This window comes from Leopardus geoffroyi, chromosome D1, assembly GCF_018350155.1.
Source record: "Leopardus geoffroyi isolate Oge1 chromosome D1, O.geoffroyi_Oge1_pat1.0, whole genome shotgun sequence".
Lineage (NCBI taxonomy): Eukaryota > Metazoa > Chordata > Mammalia > Carnivora > Felidae > Leopardus > Leopardus geoffroyi.
In genome coordinates, this window is record NC_059329.1 from 109,010,625 (window position 1) to 109,023,276 (window position 12,652).

A 12,652-nucleotide genomic window follows, 5' to 3' on the forward strand; every position below is an offset into this window, starting at 1 on the left:
GGTGACCCTTTTGAGATGGACAGTGAACTCTGAGACCCAGGGGCCCTCCCAGAATGGTGCTCGGTGGCCTGAGACATTCCAGCCCAGCCGCAGCGGCTGCCTTCTTCCAGTTCCTGAATCAGGTGGCGTGAGGGGAAACTGTCTGGTGTCACTACAAACAACACAGATTAGGAGTCAAACTCCTACAACTCTGACGTCAGCTCTATTTCTCATTTGAACCCGTGTCTCCGAGTGCAGCTTACGACTTGCAGACAACCACACAAGCATAAAATCCATCATGTATCCAAGCTGACCGCTGCTGCGGGAATGGTTACACCTTTGGTGCAACAAAATATTTAATATGGGGGGGCACCTGGGTGGCTCAGTCGGTTAAGCGTCCGACTTCGGCTCAGGTCACGATCTCGCGGTCCGTGAGTTCGAGCCCCGCGTCGGGCTCTGCGCTGACAGCTCAGAGCCTGGAGCCCGTTTCGGATTCTGTGTCTCCCTCTCTCTCTGACCCTCCCCCGTTCATGCTCTGTCTCTGTCTCAAAAATAAATAAACGTTAAAAAAAATTAAAAAAAAATATTTAATATGGGAACATGTTTGCCGCCCTGTGCCTCACATTTTAACTTAGTGGTACAGAAACATCTTTTCAAATCTTGAATAAATCATAAAAATTTTAAAATAAAATTTTGAAATCCAACTTCTGCAGAGAATCCCAAGCTACGGAGTGTAAGCTATGGCCCACGCACGCCTCGCACACATGCATACGTGCACACGTATTTTCCTCCAAAGCTTCCTTGTAACATGCCCAAAGAAGCCAGTTCAAAACTCAGGCAAATTATTAAGTTCTGAACAAATTCAACAGAAAGAAGTCACGGCATGATTTGTAGAGCTGCCATTACATCTGCTGTTTTCCACGGCACGATTGAGATTTCCTTTCACCTGGTGCTGGTTTCAGGAACCGTGACCATTCACTTTTGTCCCACACTGCCTGTACGTGGCCCTCCTCCTGTGGGCATTCAAGTGTGGATGGGTAATTCTTTTTTCTCAATTCCCACAGCATGAAGGGAAAAAACAAACAAAGCAAAACGTGTTGTTTGTTTTTATCTTATATTCCCTGAAGTTCAAAAGGAGTATTTAACCGTCAGTGGAGGCCTGGGCTTGACACAGGATGAAACGCACAAAAACAGCCTCGCATCAGACTGGACCAGCTTGTGGCCGAGGCATGCAAACTCCGGCACCCGTGGAGGTGGGCAGGGACCCCAGGCCGGTGAGCTCTGGCCAACGGGAGAGCACAGGTCCCTGCTGAAGGAAACACAGAATAGGCAGCAAGGGTTGCTATATGGGCCCAGGATGGCCAGATTTTCTCACTTTTCAAGATAATCAAGGCTGGGGACCCTGGCTGGCTCAGTCGGTTGAGCAGCCGGCTCTCGATTTCGGCCGAGGACATGATCCCAGGGTCGTGGGACTGAGCTCTGCTTCGGACTCTGCGCTGAGCATGGAGCCTGCCTAAGATTCTCTCTCTCTCCCTCTGCCCCTCTCCCCTATTTGCACCCTCTCTCTCTCTCTCTAAAATAAACAAAATGGGTGCCTGGGTGGCTCAGTCGGTTAAGCGTCCGACTTCAGCTCAGGTCATGATCTCGGAGTCTGTGAGTTCAAGCCCCGCGTCGGGTGCTGTGCTGACAGCTCGGAGCCTGGAGCCTGCTTCGGATTCTGGGTCTCCCTCTCTCTCTGCCCCTCCCCCATTCACGCTCTGTCTGTCTCACTCTCAAAAATGAATAAATGTTAAAAAAAACTTAAAAAATAAATAAAATAAAATAAAATAAAATATTTAAATTAATAATAATAATAATAATAATAATAATCCAGCAGACTTTAATGTGACTCTCTAGATTTTTTTTTAACATTAGCAATCAGTTCTAAAAATGTTTTTAAAAATATTCTGTAAGACAAACACAACACGGCTATGGCCTGATGGGGTAGCCAGCGGCCTGTTTGTGAGCTCTGGGGGGGCAGAAGGTGGGTTGGGCGGGCTCTAGGCCCTAATCTGCCACTTGCGTAATTCCTTTCTGAAGTGGTCACTTCACATCCCAATCGGCTGGTCCCGAAATTCAGTCAGCTGCTGAAGCTGTGTAGCAGCTAAGGGCGCCGATTCTCTTGGGTTCAAATCCTAACCACTACCACACTATACCTGCCTTGTCGCCTTGGTGGAACACTCCAGGCTCCAACTTCCTCTCCTATAAAATGCGAATAGTAATACAATCCCTCTAATAGGGCTATTATGGCTATTATGGGATTAAATTAAATGAGTTAGGGCAAAGTGCCTAACTACAGAGTAAGCACCGGATGATACGAGTCAGCTACTGCTATCCCTAAGTGTGGTGCCTCCCTCCTCACCATCCATTCACAATTAATTAGCAATCCTGTTCAACAGGACTTCTAAAACCCTCTCCAATCTATCCTCTGGTTTTTGTCCCCACTTTCTCTGCTTTAGTTCATAGCCTTGACCTCTCTACCTTGAACTGTTCATTCTTTTTTTTTAATATTTTTAAGGTGTATTTATTTTATTTTATTATTTTTTTAATGTTTGCTTATTTTTGAGAGAGAGAGACAGCACGAGCGGGGAAGGGGCAGAGAGAGAGGGAGACACAAAGCAAGCTCCAGGCTCTGAGCTGTCAGCACAGAGCCTGACGTGGGGCTTGAACTCACAAACTGTGAGATCATGACCTGAGCGAAGTTGGACGCTTAACCGGCTGAGCCACCCAGGCACACCAAGGTTTATTTTTGAGAGAGAGAGAGAGAGAGAGACAGAGCATGGGGAGGGGCAGGGAGAGGGAGACACAGAATCCGAAGCAGGCTCTAGGCTCTGAGCTGTCAGCAATAGAACCTGACGTGGGGCTCAAACCCATGAACCGGAAGATCATGACCTGAGCTAAGTCAGACGCTCCAGGGGCCCCTTGAACTGTTCATTCTAATGATCTAATAATCATCTCCCGCTTTATTGAGCACCTACTCAGTGCTCCACTCTGAGCCCCCCTGATGCTGCACCCTGTTGATTACATCTCTCAGCTTGGTCAGCCATGTAAAGCAAAGATCTCATGGTGTCATTCTCCCTGTCGCCTACAGAGCAAAGGCTAACTTCCTTAACCCTGCATTCAAGGCTGTCCCCAGGCTATGCCCAGCTCACGTCCTGCCAGTCTCTATCATTTTATTTTATTTTTTTAAATTTACCTCCAAGTTAGTTAGCATATAGTGCAACAGTGATTTCAAGAGTAGATTCCTTAATGCCCCTGACCCATTGAGCCCCTCCCCCCTCCCACAACCCCTCCAGCGACCCTCAGTTTGTTCTCCATATTTATGAGTCTCTTCTGTCTTGTCCCCCTCCCTGTTTTTATATTATTTTTGTTGCCCTTCCCTTATGTTCATCTGTTTTGTCTCTTAAAGTCTTCATATGAGTGAAGTCATATGATATTTCTCTCTAATTTCACTTAGCATAATACCCTCCAGTTCCATCCACATAGTTGCAAATGGCAAGATATCATTCTTTTTGATTGCCGAGTAATACTCCATTGTATCTATATCCCACATCTTCTTTCTCCATTCATCCATCGTTGGACATTTGGGCTCTTCCCACACTTTGGCTGTTGTCGATAGTGCTGCTATGAACATGGGGGTGCATGTGTCCCTTCGAAACAGCACACCTGTATCCCTTGGATAAATACCTAGCGCCATTGCTAGGTACCTAGCACCTGTATCCCTTGGATAAATACCTAGCAGTGCCATTGCTGGGTCGTAGGGTAGTTCTAGTTTTGATTTTTTGAGGAACCTCCCATACTGTTTTCCAGAGTGTGCCAGTCTCTATAATACTCTCTCTGCTCCGGCTGCACCAAATGACTGTTCTCCTCTCCTGACTGAGCCATGCAGTCCCCAGTCACTGTCCTCAGCAATCTTCTTTCTGAGAATGTTTGCTTGTCCTCTCCTCACCCAGTGTGGACCCTTCTCACCCTTCTAAGTCCAGCCCCAAGTGGTCACCTCCACGAGGAAGGCTTCTCTGATCGCCCCCCGCCACCAGCCGCAAGGCCAGGCCCTCCCCCTTCTGCAGTTACACCACTCTTAGTACATAGCGCCCTCCTCGCCCGCCTCACAGTGCACGGACATCTACGTGTTGAGAGGTGTCAACAAGAGACAGGTGGCCAAGGGCAAGAACCTGGTCCTTCACATTTGTTGCATTCTCAGCTGGCACACAGTAAGTGTTCAGTGTTTGCTGGATGAATTAATGGGACCGGCAAAGGGCATTTAAACACAAGCCAAACCATAAAGTCATTTTTTTTTCATAAAGTCATTTTTAACACATCCCGTTGCAAGAAACAGGATCTTTGGCAAATATGCAAAGAAAGAACAGGATAATAGAGATACATAAAATCACTCGAGAGCCTCGATGCCCTCAAATGTGTGCATTTTGGTTAATTTTAAAGGATATTACATCTATAAAGTTCCAGCTATCTAGATGATTGAAAATATCGGCACTTACAAGGTGGCCTCCGTTTGTCGTGGCGTCTCAATCCTTTTCCTTTCTGTGGCCTCAGTGGAATGCATCTGGTGTCCCAGGAGAAAATGTAATCCATCCAAAGAACAGGTCTGATCATTTCCTTCGTCATTTATATATCGTGCAGTGCAGTTGGAGAGCCCCACACGACTGTCCTGACCTCGTGCCTGTGTGGGCCTCCTTTAAGAGAGGCAACAACTTCTCGGTGCTCAGAGAATCACCAGACGAGGCTAGGAGCAGATGATCTTGGGAAGGCAGAGATCTGGGAAAGAAAATAAACATCACCGCTTTTGGGCATTTATGTTCTTTAAAACTTGCCACCGAAGCACTCGTTCAACACGCCTCACTGAAGAGCTGGACCGGGTTGCTGCCCCGCCTCATTCCCCGCCCCCAGGGCAGGATCGCAGACCTTGCTTTGGCGGGCTGGGAAACCCAGTAGCAGGCCTTGTCTCGTAGGAACAGAGGGGGTAGTTCATCAGGGTGGCTTCCAGTGCAGCCGTGGGCTCAGGGCATGGCCCTGGCAGTTTCTACCCAGTGGAGTTGACACGGTAATAGTTCCCGTCTCAGGGAGTTAGTTGTTGCAAGGATGAAATGACAGGGAGCATGTAAAGTGCTTAGCATGGTGCCTATGAAATTATTCAGATTATCAGAAGAATTCAGGAAATGTTAGCTGTCACCACTTGCAAAAAGATCCTACTTCTAGGGCTGAGCCTTGTGTAGCTTATCTTTACAATTCTGCCCACACCAACTATGTCTATTTTATTGTCCAACTATGGGATCAGAGTTCCTAGAGAATAGAAGGATAAGCAAGCTATAAACGTCTGACCAGTAAATTAGCAGAAATAACAGAGGCAAGGAGAAGAAAACACCACATCTACAGATCGCCTGCTCGTGTGCAATGGCTCAAGCACGAAAATGGATGTGGAGTCTCAGTGGCCATGAGTGAAGGAAGAGCACAAAGGGGCATGTCTTCAAACTACTGAGGGAAAATTCTATACCCAGACAAACCTCAGATTTGGAATCAAGATATTTGCAGGCATTTGAGGCCTCAAAAAATGTGATTTATTCTAAGGAACAGGGTAAATTATTCTAGCAATTTCCCATTAGATGCTAAATAGTATTGACACAGGTAAAGTCACTTAATATGACTTTAGTTCATATCACAAACACATGCTGAGTGCCTACTATGTGTTGGTGAGACAGCAGACTAGAACAGGGAACCCAGCAGGCACACATTGATTCCCTCATGGGGCTTATAGTCTACTGGGGAGAGATGATCATAAAAAAAGGACAGAAAGAAAATTCTGAGTCAGAGGTGATAAGTGCTACAGAGAAAGAAACCAGGGCCTATGGCTCCAACTTCTAGTACATGAGAACTACAGTGGATAGAAGAATGAACTAAATGATGCCATCTGGACACAACTAGACAAATCCAGAATGCTAGACATCTAAGGAAACAGGCTTAAATTCTTTAAAAAGTCAAAGCTGTTAAAAACAAAATTAGAGGAAATTAATGTAGATTAAAACGAGTTAACAAACACACTCAATACATTAGCCCTGAATGCATGCTGGGTCAAGGAAAAGAGGTTATAAAAGATCTTTTGGGGACAAGGAAGGAAATTTTTATTTTATTTTATTTTATTTTATTTTATTTTATTTGGAAGGAAATTTAAATATAGATTGAATATTAGATGCTTTTAGAGAATTATTCTTAATTTTTAATTTATTAAATTTAAAATGTTTTAATTTACTTAGGTGTTGTGGATATGGAGGAAAATGTCTTTGTTTAACTTTCTAAAGTTTATTTACTTATCTTAAAAATTTTTTTTTAATGTTTATTTATTTTTGAGAGAGAGAGAGAGAGGCACAGAATCGGAAGCAGGCTCCAGTCTCTAAGCTGTCAGCACAGAGCCCGACACGGGGCTCAAACCCACAAACCGCAAGATCATGACCTGAGCTGAAGTCAGAGGCTTAACCGACTGAGCCACCCAGGCACCCTATTTATTTATCTTGAGGGGAGAGAGAGAGAGGGGCCTCAAGTTGGGGAGGGGCAGAGAGAGAGGGAGAAAATTCCAAGCAGGCTCTGTGCCGTCAGCTCAGAGAGCAGCATCAGGCTCAAACTCACGATGAACAGTGAGATCATGACCTGAGCTGAAATCAAGAGGCCAACGCTTAACTGACTGAGCCCCCCAGGTGCCCCTGGAGGAGAATGTCTTCATTCTCAGGAGATCCGTGAGGTACTGACAAAGCACAACAGGGCAAACTATTACCAACTGTTACATCCAGGCAAAGAATAGTTAGTTGCTCTAAACTTTCAACTTTTCTGTATATTTTTAAAAGTCCAATATAAACAGCTGGATACAAAGGAAGGGAGAAGATTAGAAAAAGGGTAAACAACTATTTGGAGGAATCCTGCTGTGAAGGGAATGTATTAGTTTCCTAGAGCTGCTGTAAAAAATTACCACAAGCTGCATGGCTTAGAAGAACAGAAATTTATTCCCTCTGGAGACTAGAGTTCTGGAGGCCAAAAGTCCAAAATCAAGGCCTTGGCAAGGGCCACACACTCTCCAGAGGCTCTGAGGGAGAATCCATTCTTTGCTGTTCCAACTGCTGGTGGCCGAATCATTCCTGCCTCTGGCTTTGGGCTCACATGGCCGCCTCCTCTTCTCTGTGTCTGATCTCCTTTGTCTCTTTCTTATAAGGATGCTTGTGATGGCATTTAGGGCTCACCAAGATGATCTAGAATAAGCTCCCCCTTTCAAGATCTGTAACTTAATCATATCTTTTGCCATGTCAACTAATATTCACCCTTCTGTCATATGAGGCTATATGCACAGGTTCCTGGGATCAGGAAGTGAGTATATCTTTGAGGGGCCACTTTTGTGCCTACCACAGGGAACCAGGAAAATGGGGCGGTAGCCAGAGGGGAATATGTGTGTGGTCAAGAGAGGTTTTGTGTTGTTTTAAAGATGAGATAACAGGTTTAAGATGCGTTGTTGTTTTTTTAAGATGAGAGCAATTACAGCATGTTTATAATAACTGATCTAGTACTTTGCTGTGTGCTGAGGGTTATTTGTTCACTATGTTAGTCACTTTGACCCAGGAAAATTCATAAAGGAAATAGTAAGTTACCTTCAAGATGAAAATCAGGGTTACACTTGAAAATTCAATTAAGAATAATCAAAATGTAGGGGAATGCAAGCTGGTGCAGCCACTCTAGAAAACAGTGTGGAGGTTCCTCAAAAAACTAAAAATAGAACTACCCTATGACCCAGCAATTGCACTGCTAGGTATTTATCCAACGGATACGGGTGTGCTGTTTCAAAGGGGCACATGCACCCCAATGTTTATAGCAGCACTATCAACAATAGCCAAGGTATGGAAAAAGCCCAAATGTCCATCGATGGATGGATGGATGGATAAAGAAGATGTCGTATGTATATACAATCAAGTATCACTCGGCAGTCAAAAAGAATGAAATCTTGCCATTTGCAGCTATGTGGATGGAACTGGAGGGTATTATGCTAAGTGAAATTAGTCAGTCAGAGAAAGACAAAAATCATATGACTTCACTCATATGAGGACTTTAAGAGACAAAACAGATGAACATCAGGGAAGGGAAACAAAAATAATATAAACACAGGGAGGGGGACAAAGCATAAGAGACTCATAAATATGGAGAACAGAGGGTTACTGGAGGGGTTGTGGGAGGGGGGATGGGCTAAATGGGTCAGGGGCACTAAGGAACCTACTCCTGAAATCATTGTTGCCCTAGATGCTAACTCATTTGGATGTAAATTTAAAAAAATAATAAAAAAATAAAATTAAAAAAAAGAATAATCAAAATGCATTGGAGGAGACTTTTTGTCAAACACGGCAGACTGAACACACAATGTTTAACTCCAAACCTCACCAAGATGAAAATAAAGGGATAAATACAGTAAAAACCCTAAAGAATGAAGACGTCAATTAACAAGCTCCATCTGTGCACACGGAATAAGATCAAACATTTGAGGAAAACTTCACACACACACACACACACACACACACACACACACACACCAGAAAAGGTGGTGGGGGGAGAAGAATTCAAAGGAAACAGTAAGAAAAACAGAACGATTAGACACAGGAAAGTTCTTCCTTGGAGAGCTAAGAGAACATGTACATGAAATAAAAACAGAAATGCTATATAAAAAAAGAAACAATCAGTGAACAAGAGAATCGAAATGAAAAAAAAAAAAAAAACCCTCAATAGAAAGGATAAGAAGGTAAAGTTAACGACACTGTCCAGAGAGTAGAATAAAAAAAGAGGGACAAGAATAGAAAAAAAGATAAGAGCCCTAACCGGGCTCCAATGTCCTATAGTAGAAGCACAGAAAACGAGACCCGTCAGAGTGGTAGAAAACAGGTAATTCATATACGGAAGAAACACAGGTCATACCCATCTCTGGAAGCTATTAGAGGATGTGGTTGACCAAAATAAGTCTGTAAAACAGAGAGAGGGAGAAGATCTAAGATCCAGGCAGTAGGAGATCCAGCACAGAAGAACAGAGAGAAGGGTTAAGAAGTCCAGGAAAGTAGCTGTGGAGGAAGCCTGGAACAGAGCCACTCTACCTCAGACCCAGACGGCAAAGGACTCAAAGAAGGAAATTGCTGGGGGAAAAAAGTGAAATTAATAAATTATCTATTAGGTTTGACTATCTGAACAAAACTATGACATGGGCTTTACAGATCTTTTGGAAACTTGGCAGAAAATTAGCAAAGGGTATGTAAAAAATGAACAATTTAGGGGTACCTGGGTGGCTCATTCGGTCAAGTGTCCAACTTTGGTTCTGTTCATCTCACGGTTCGTGAGTTCGAGCCCCGCGTCGGGCTTCTGGCTCTGTGCTGACAACTCAGTGACTGGAGCCTGCTTCGGATTCTGTGTCTCCCTCTGCCCCTCCTCTATTTGTGTTCTCTCTCTCTCTCTCTCTTTCAAAAATAAAATATTAAACAAAATAAAAACATGAGTCTATTCTAAATTTGTGTCATGATACTTATGATATGGTGAAGTTTCTACTCCTCAGAAATATTACAGACTTTTAAAAGTACATGGAGGTGGGGCTTCTGGGTGGCTCAGTTGGTTAAGCGCCCAACTCTTGGTTCTCGCTCAGGTCATGATCTCAACATTCGTGAATTCAAGCCCCACGTCAGGCTCTGCGCTGACAGCGCGGATCCTGCTTGGGATTCTCTCTCTCCCCCCTCTCTCTGCACCTCCCCGCTCACTATCTCTGTCAAAAAATAAAGAAACTTAAAAAAATTACATTAAAAATAAGTAAGTAAATGAATGAATAAAAGTATATGGAGGAAAAGGGTGAAATATTTCTTTCATCCTAACACTCCATGGCTGCTTTCTGTCATCTCCTTACATCCCTATCCAAGAGAAAAACAGGACCTAAGAACCTAAGTTTTGACACTGATGTCGTGACAGCAGGCACTCAGGGGGTCCTCTCTTCCCTGGGATGACAGTGGATGACGGATGGCATGTGGAAGTCATAAAAGAAAGCCCCAAAGGAGACTGACACAAGAGGAAAAGTCCACGTGATCAGATGAGCAAATAAAAGCCAAAGATGGGAGTGGCGCCTGGATGGTTCGGTTGGTTGAGTGTCCGGCTCTTGATTTTAGCTCAGGTCACGATCCCAGGGTTGTGGGATCAAGCCCCGAGTTGGGCTCCACACTGAGTGTGGAGCCTGCCTGGGATTCTCTGTGTTTCCCTCTGCCCCTCTCCCCACCCCCCACTTGCACTTTCTCTCTCTCTCTCTCTCTCAAAAAAAAAAATATATATATATATATATATTTATATATATTTATACATAAATATATATGATATACATGATATATAATGTATATCATTATATATGTGTATATATATACAATGTGTATATGTCATAAATAATGTATATACACATATATAATGTGTATTATATATATACAACATGGGTCAAAAATGGAAACAATAATAACACAAATAGTTGAGGTAACTTCAAATTGAGTATGAGCAACTCGAATTTGATGTGCGAAGGGGAGGGAAACCCACGGAAATGGTGATCATGGTGAAGTGACTGAAATAGTGGAGGCCAGCAATTATTCTGGATACATTTGGGGGCTAGTTAGAGGGAAGATCCATTAGGATGAGCTTGGTCCAGATGTACGGGGCCCTGCAAGAGGCCTGTCCCATTACATTGTAAAACTGGCTTACAAGGGAGGGCATACATTATAGAAAGAGTAAAGGAAATAACTTTCAAACCCAACAAACATAATCATTATGATGGGATTTGACTTCTTACTTTTTTTTTTTTCTTCCCTCATTTTCTTTGCTCTTGCTTTGGTCACTTTGGAGCCCCTCATTCTTCTTCAGGATCCTCTTTGAGAAGTTTTCTTTGCTCGCTCCAGCTTGCTTCTTCCTTCACAACCTCCATTACCTATCCTTTGTCCTTCTGTAATTTTCCATTTTTCTCACTATGCATTCTTCTGAATCTCGTAAACCCAATCTCACATTAAACGGAATCTTCTCGCCCATCCCCAATCCCTTTCTCAAACATTTCCCTACAAGTCACAGCTCTTCTCCAAGAAACCAATCTCCACTTGTCCTCTACTTATCAACACATTTTCAGATCTTTCCTTTCTCCTCAAAATGTTCCCATTTCCCTTTTTCTCACCCTTCTTTGTTTCCATTGGCCCTGGCCTCCACCTTCAACCCCAGAAGCTCTTCATTCCCGTGCTCTCCTTTCCTCTCTCGTGTTTACCTCTTCAGGGTCAATAATGCTCTGCTTGGCTCTAATTTCTCCTTTTTGACTTGCAACACTTCCTCTATCTGCTTCCCTTTCTTTCTTTAGCTTCAGTCCTTCATCTGCCTCATTCACCACTACCTTCACCTATAACCTCTTTCTCTTCCACGGAAACAGATTCATCAGCAATATCATGCACCCCATCCAAGACATCCTCCTCAATTCCCGCCTCCTTCGCCCCTTCGAGCTCATCATTCCCTTCCACTCTTTCAACAGGAATTTCCATCTCAGCACCAGTAACTTCTATCAACCTTTCAATACTCTCTTCATTTATGCTCCCCATTCCTGAATCCTCCGGCTTGTCTCCACTAGGCCCCAGCTTTTCTGCACTTGACTGCAGTTTATCTCCAGTGGATCTCAAATCCTCTCCACTAGTTCCCAGCTTCTCTCCCCGGGATCCCTGGTTCTCTCCACTTGACCCCAGCTTCTCTCTAGTCAGACTCAGCTTTCGTCCACTCAGACTCAGCTTCCCTCCGCTCAGACTCAGCTTCTCTCCACTTGACCTCAGCTTCTCTCCACTCAGCTTCTCTCCACTTGACCTCAGCCTCTCTCTACTTGACCTCAACTTCTCTCCACCGGACCTCAGCTCCTCCTCATTCTGCCCCAGTGTATATCCCCTGGATCTCAAGTCCTCTCCGCTGGTCCGTACCCCAGTAACCTCCAACCTGTCTTGAAAACCAGACCCCATCCTAGACCCTGCTGTAGTGACTGCACTTTCAGATTCAGCGCCTATTTTGCCTCTGATTTCTTGCTTTCCCCACGTCTCCCTTGGGCTGTTTTTCCCCAAACCTGCTGAAGCCTGTAATGCACCTGCTACACTGGGCAGTAGCTTCACATCCATCCTTTCCTGACTCTGGCCTGACTTCTCTTTCAAGACCCTCTTTTCCACACCGTCCAGTCTCCAGTTCTCAGAGTCAAGCTTGGGGCCCCACATCCTAGGCTTTTGTGTATTTCTACCCAGGAGCTCCATTCTCTTCCCGATCACAATGAGCCCGTTCCAGGGCACCCACAATTTTTCTCGCTGAATCTGCGCCCCTCTGCTTCCTGGCTCCAGGTGCGACCGCCCGTGACCCCGGGCCTGGCCTCGGGCCTTGCCGCGTCCCCTCACTGCTCTGGGCTGCTTTCCCCGCACATCCCTCATACCCCAGAGCGAATAGTCTAACGGAACCCCTTTCTCCACAGACATTACCCCTCACCTTCGTCCCTGGCCCACCACCCACCCCTGCTCCCCATTCCCTCCCCCAGCCCCCCCCCACCCTCCCACCCAACCCCCTCCCCCCACCTTCCCACCCTGCC

General features: G+C 44.9%; 1 protein-coding gene across 2 annotated transcripts in view; it reads right to left on the reverse strand.

Annotated features, from left to right (window-relative positions):
- LOC123602304 overlaps nt 1–12,577 on the reverse strand; it is a 33,344-nt gene extending 20,767 nt beyond the window's left edge. The window contains exons 1-3 of one of the 2 annotated variants that reach the window (XM_045486787.1): nt 11,885–12,577; nt 10,856–11,806; nt 4,515–4,791 (exon numbers count right to left, since the gene is read on the reverse strand). In XM_045486787.1, coding sequence (XP_045342743.1) covers nt 11,424–11,806; nt 11,885–12,542 — 1,041 coding nt within the window. In that variant the 5' untranslated portion in view covers nt 12,543–12,577 and the 3' untranslated portion in view covers nt 4,515–4,791; nt 10,856–11,423. Of the gene's footprint in view, nt 1–4,514; nt 4,792–10,855; nt 11,807–11,873 lie in introns of both variants that reach the window. The other variant, XM_045486788.1, reaches the window with a different exon arrangement.
- Nucleotides 12,578–12,652: the final 75 nt, after the last annotated feature.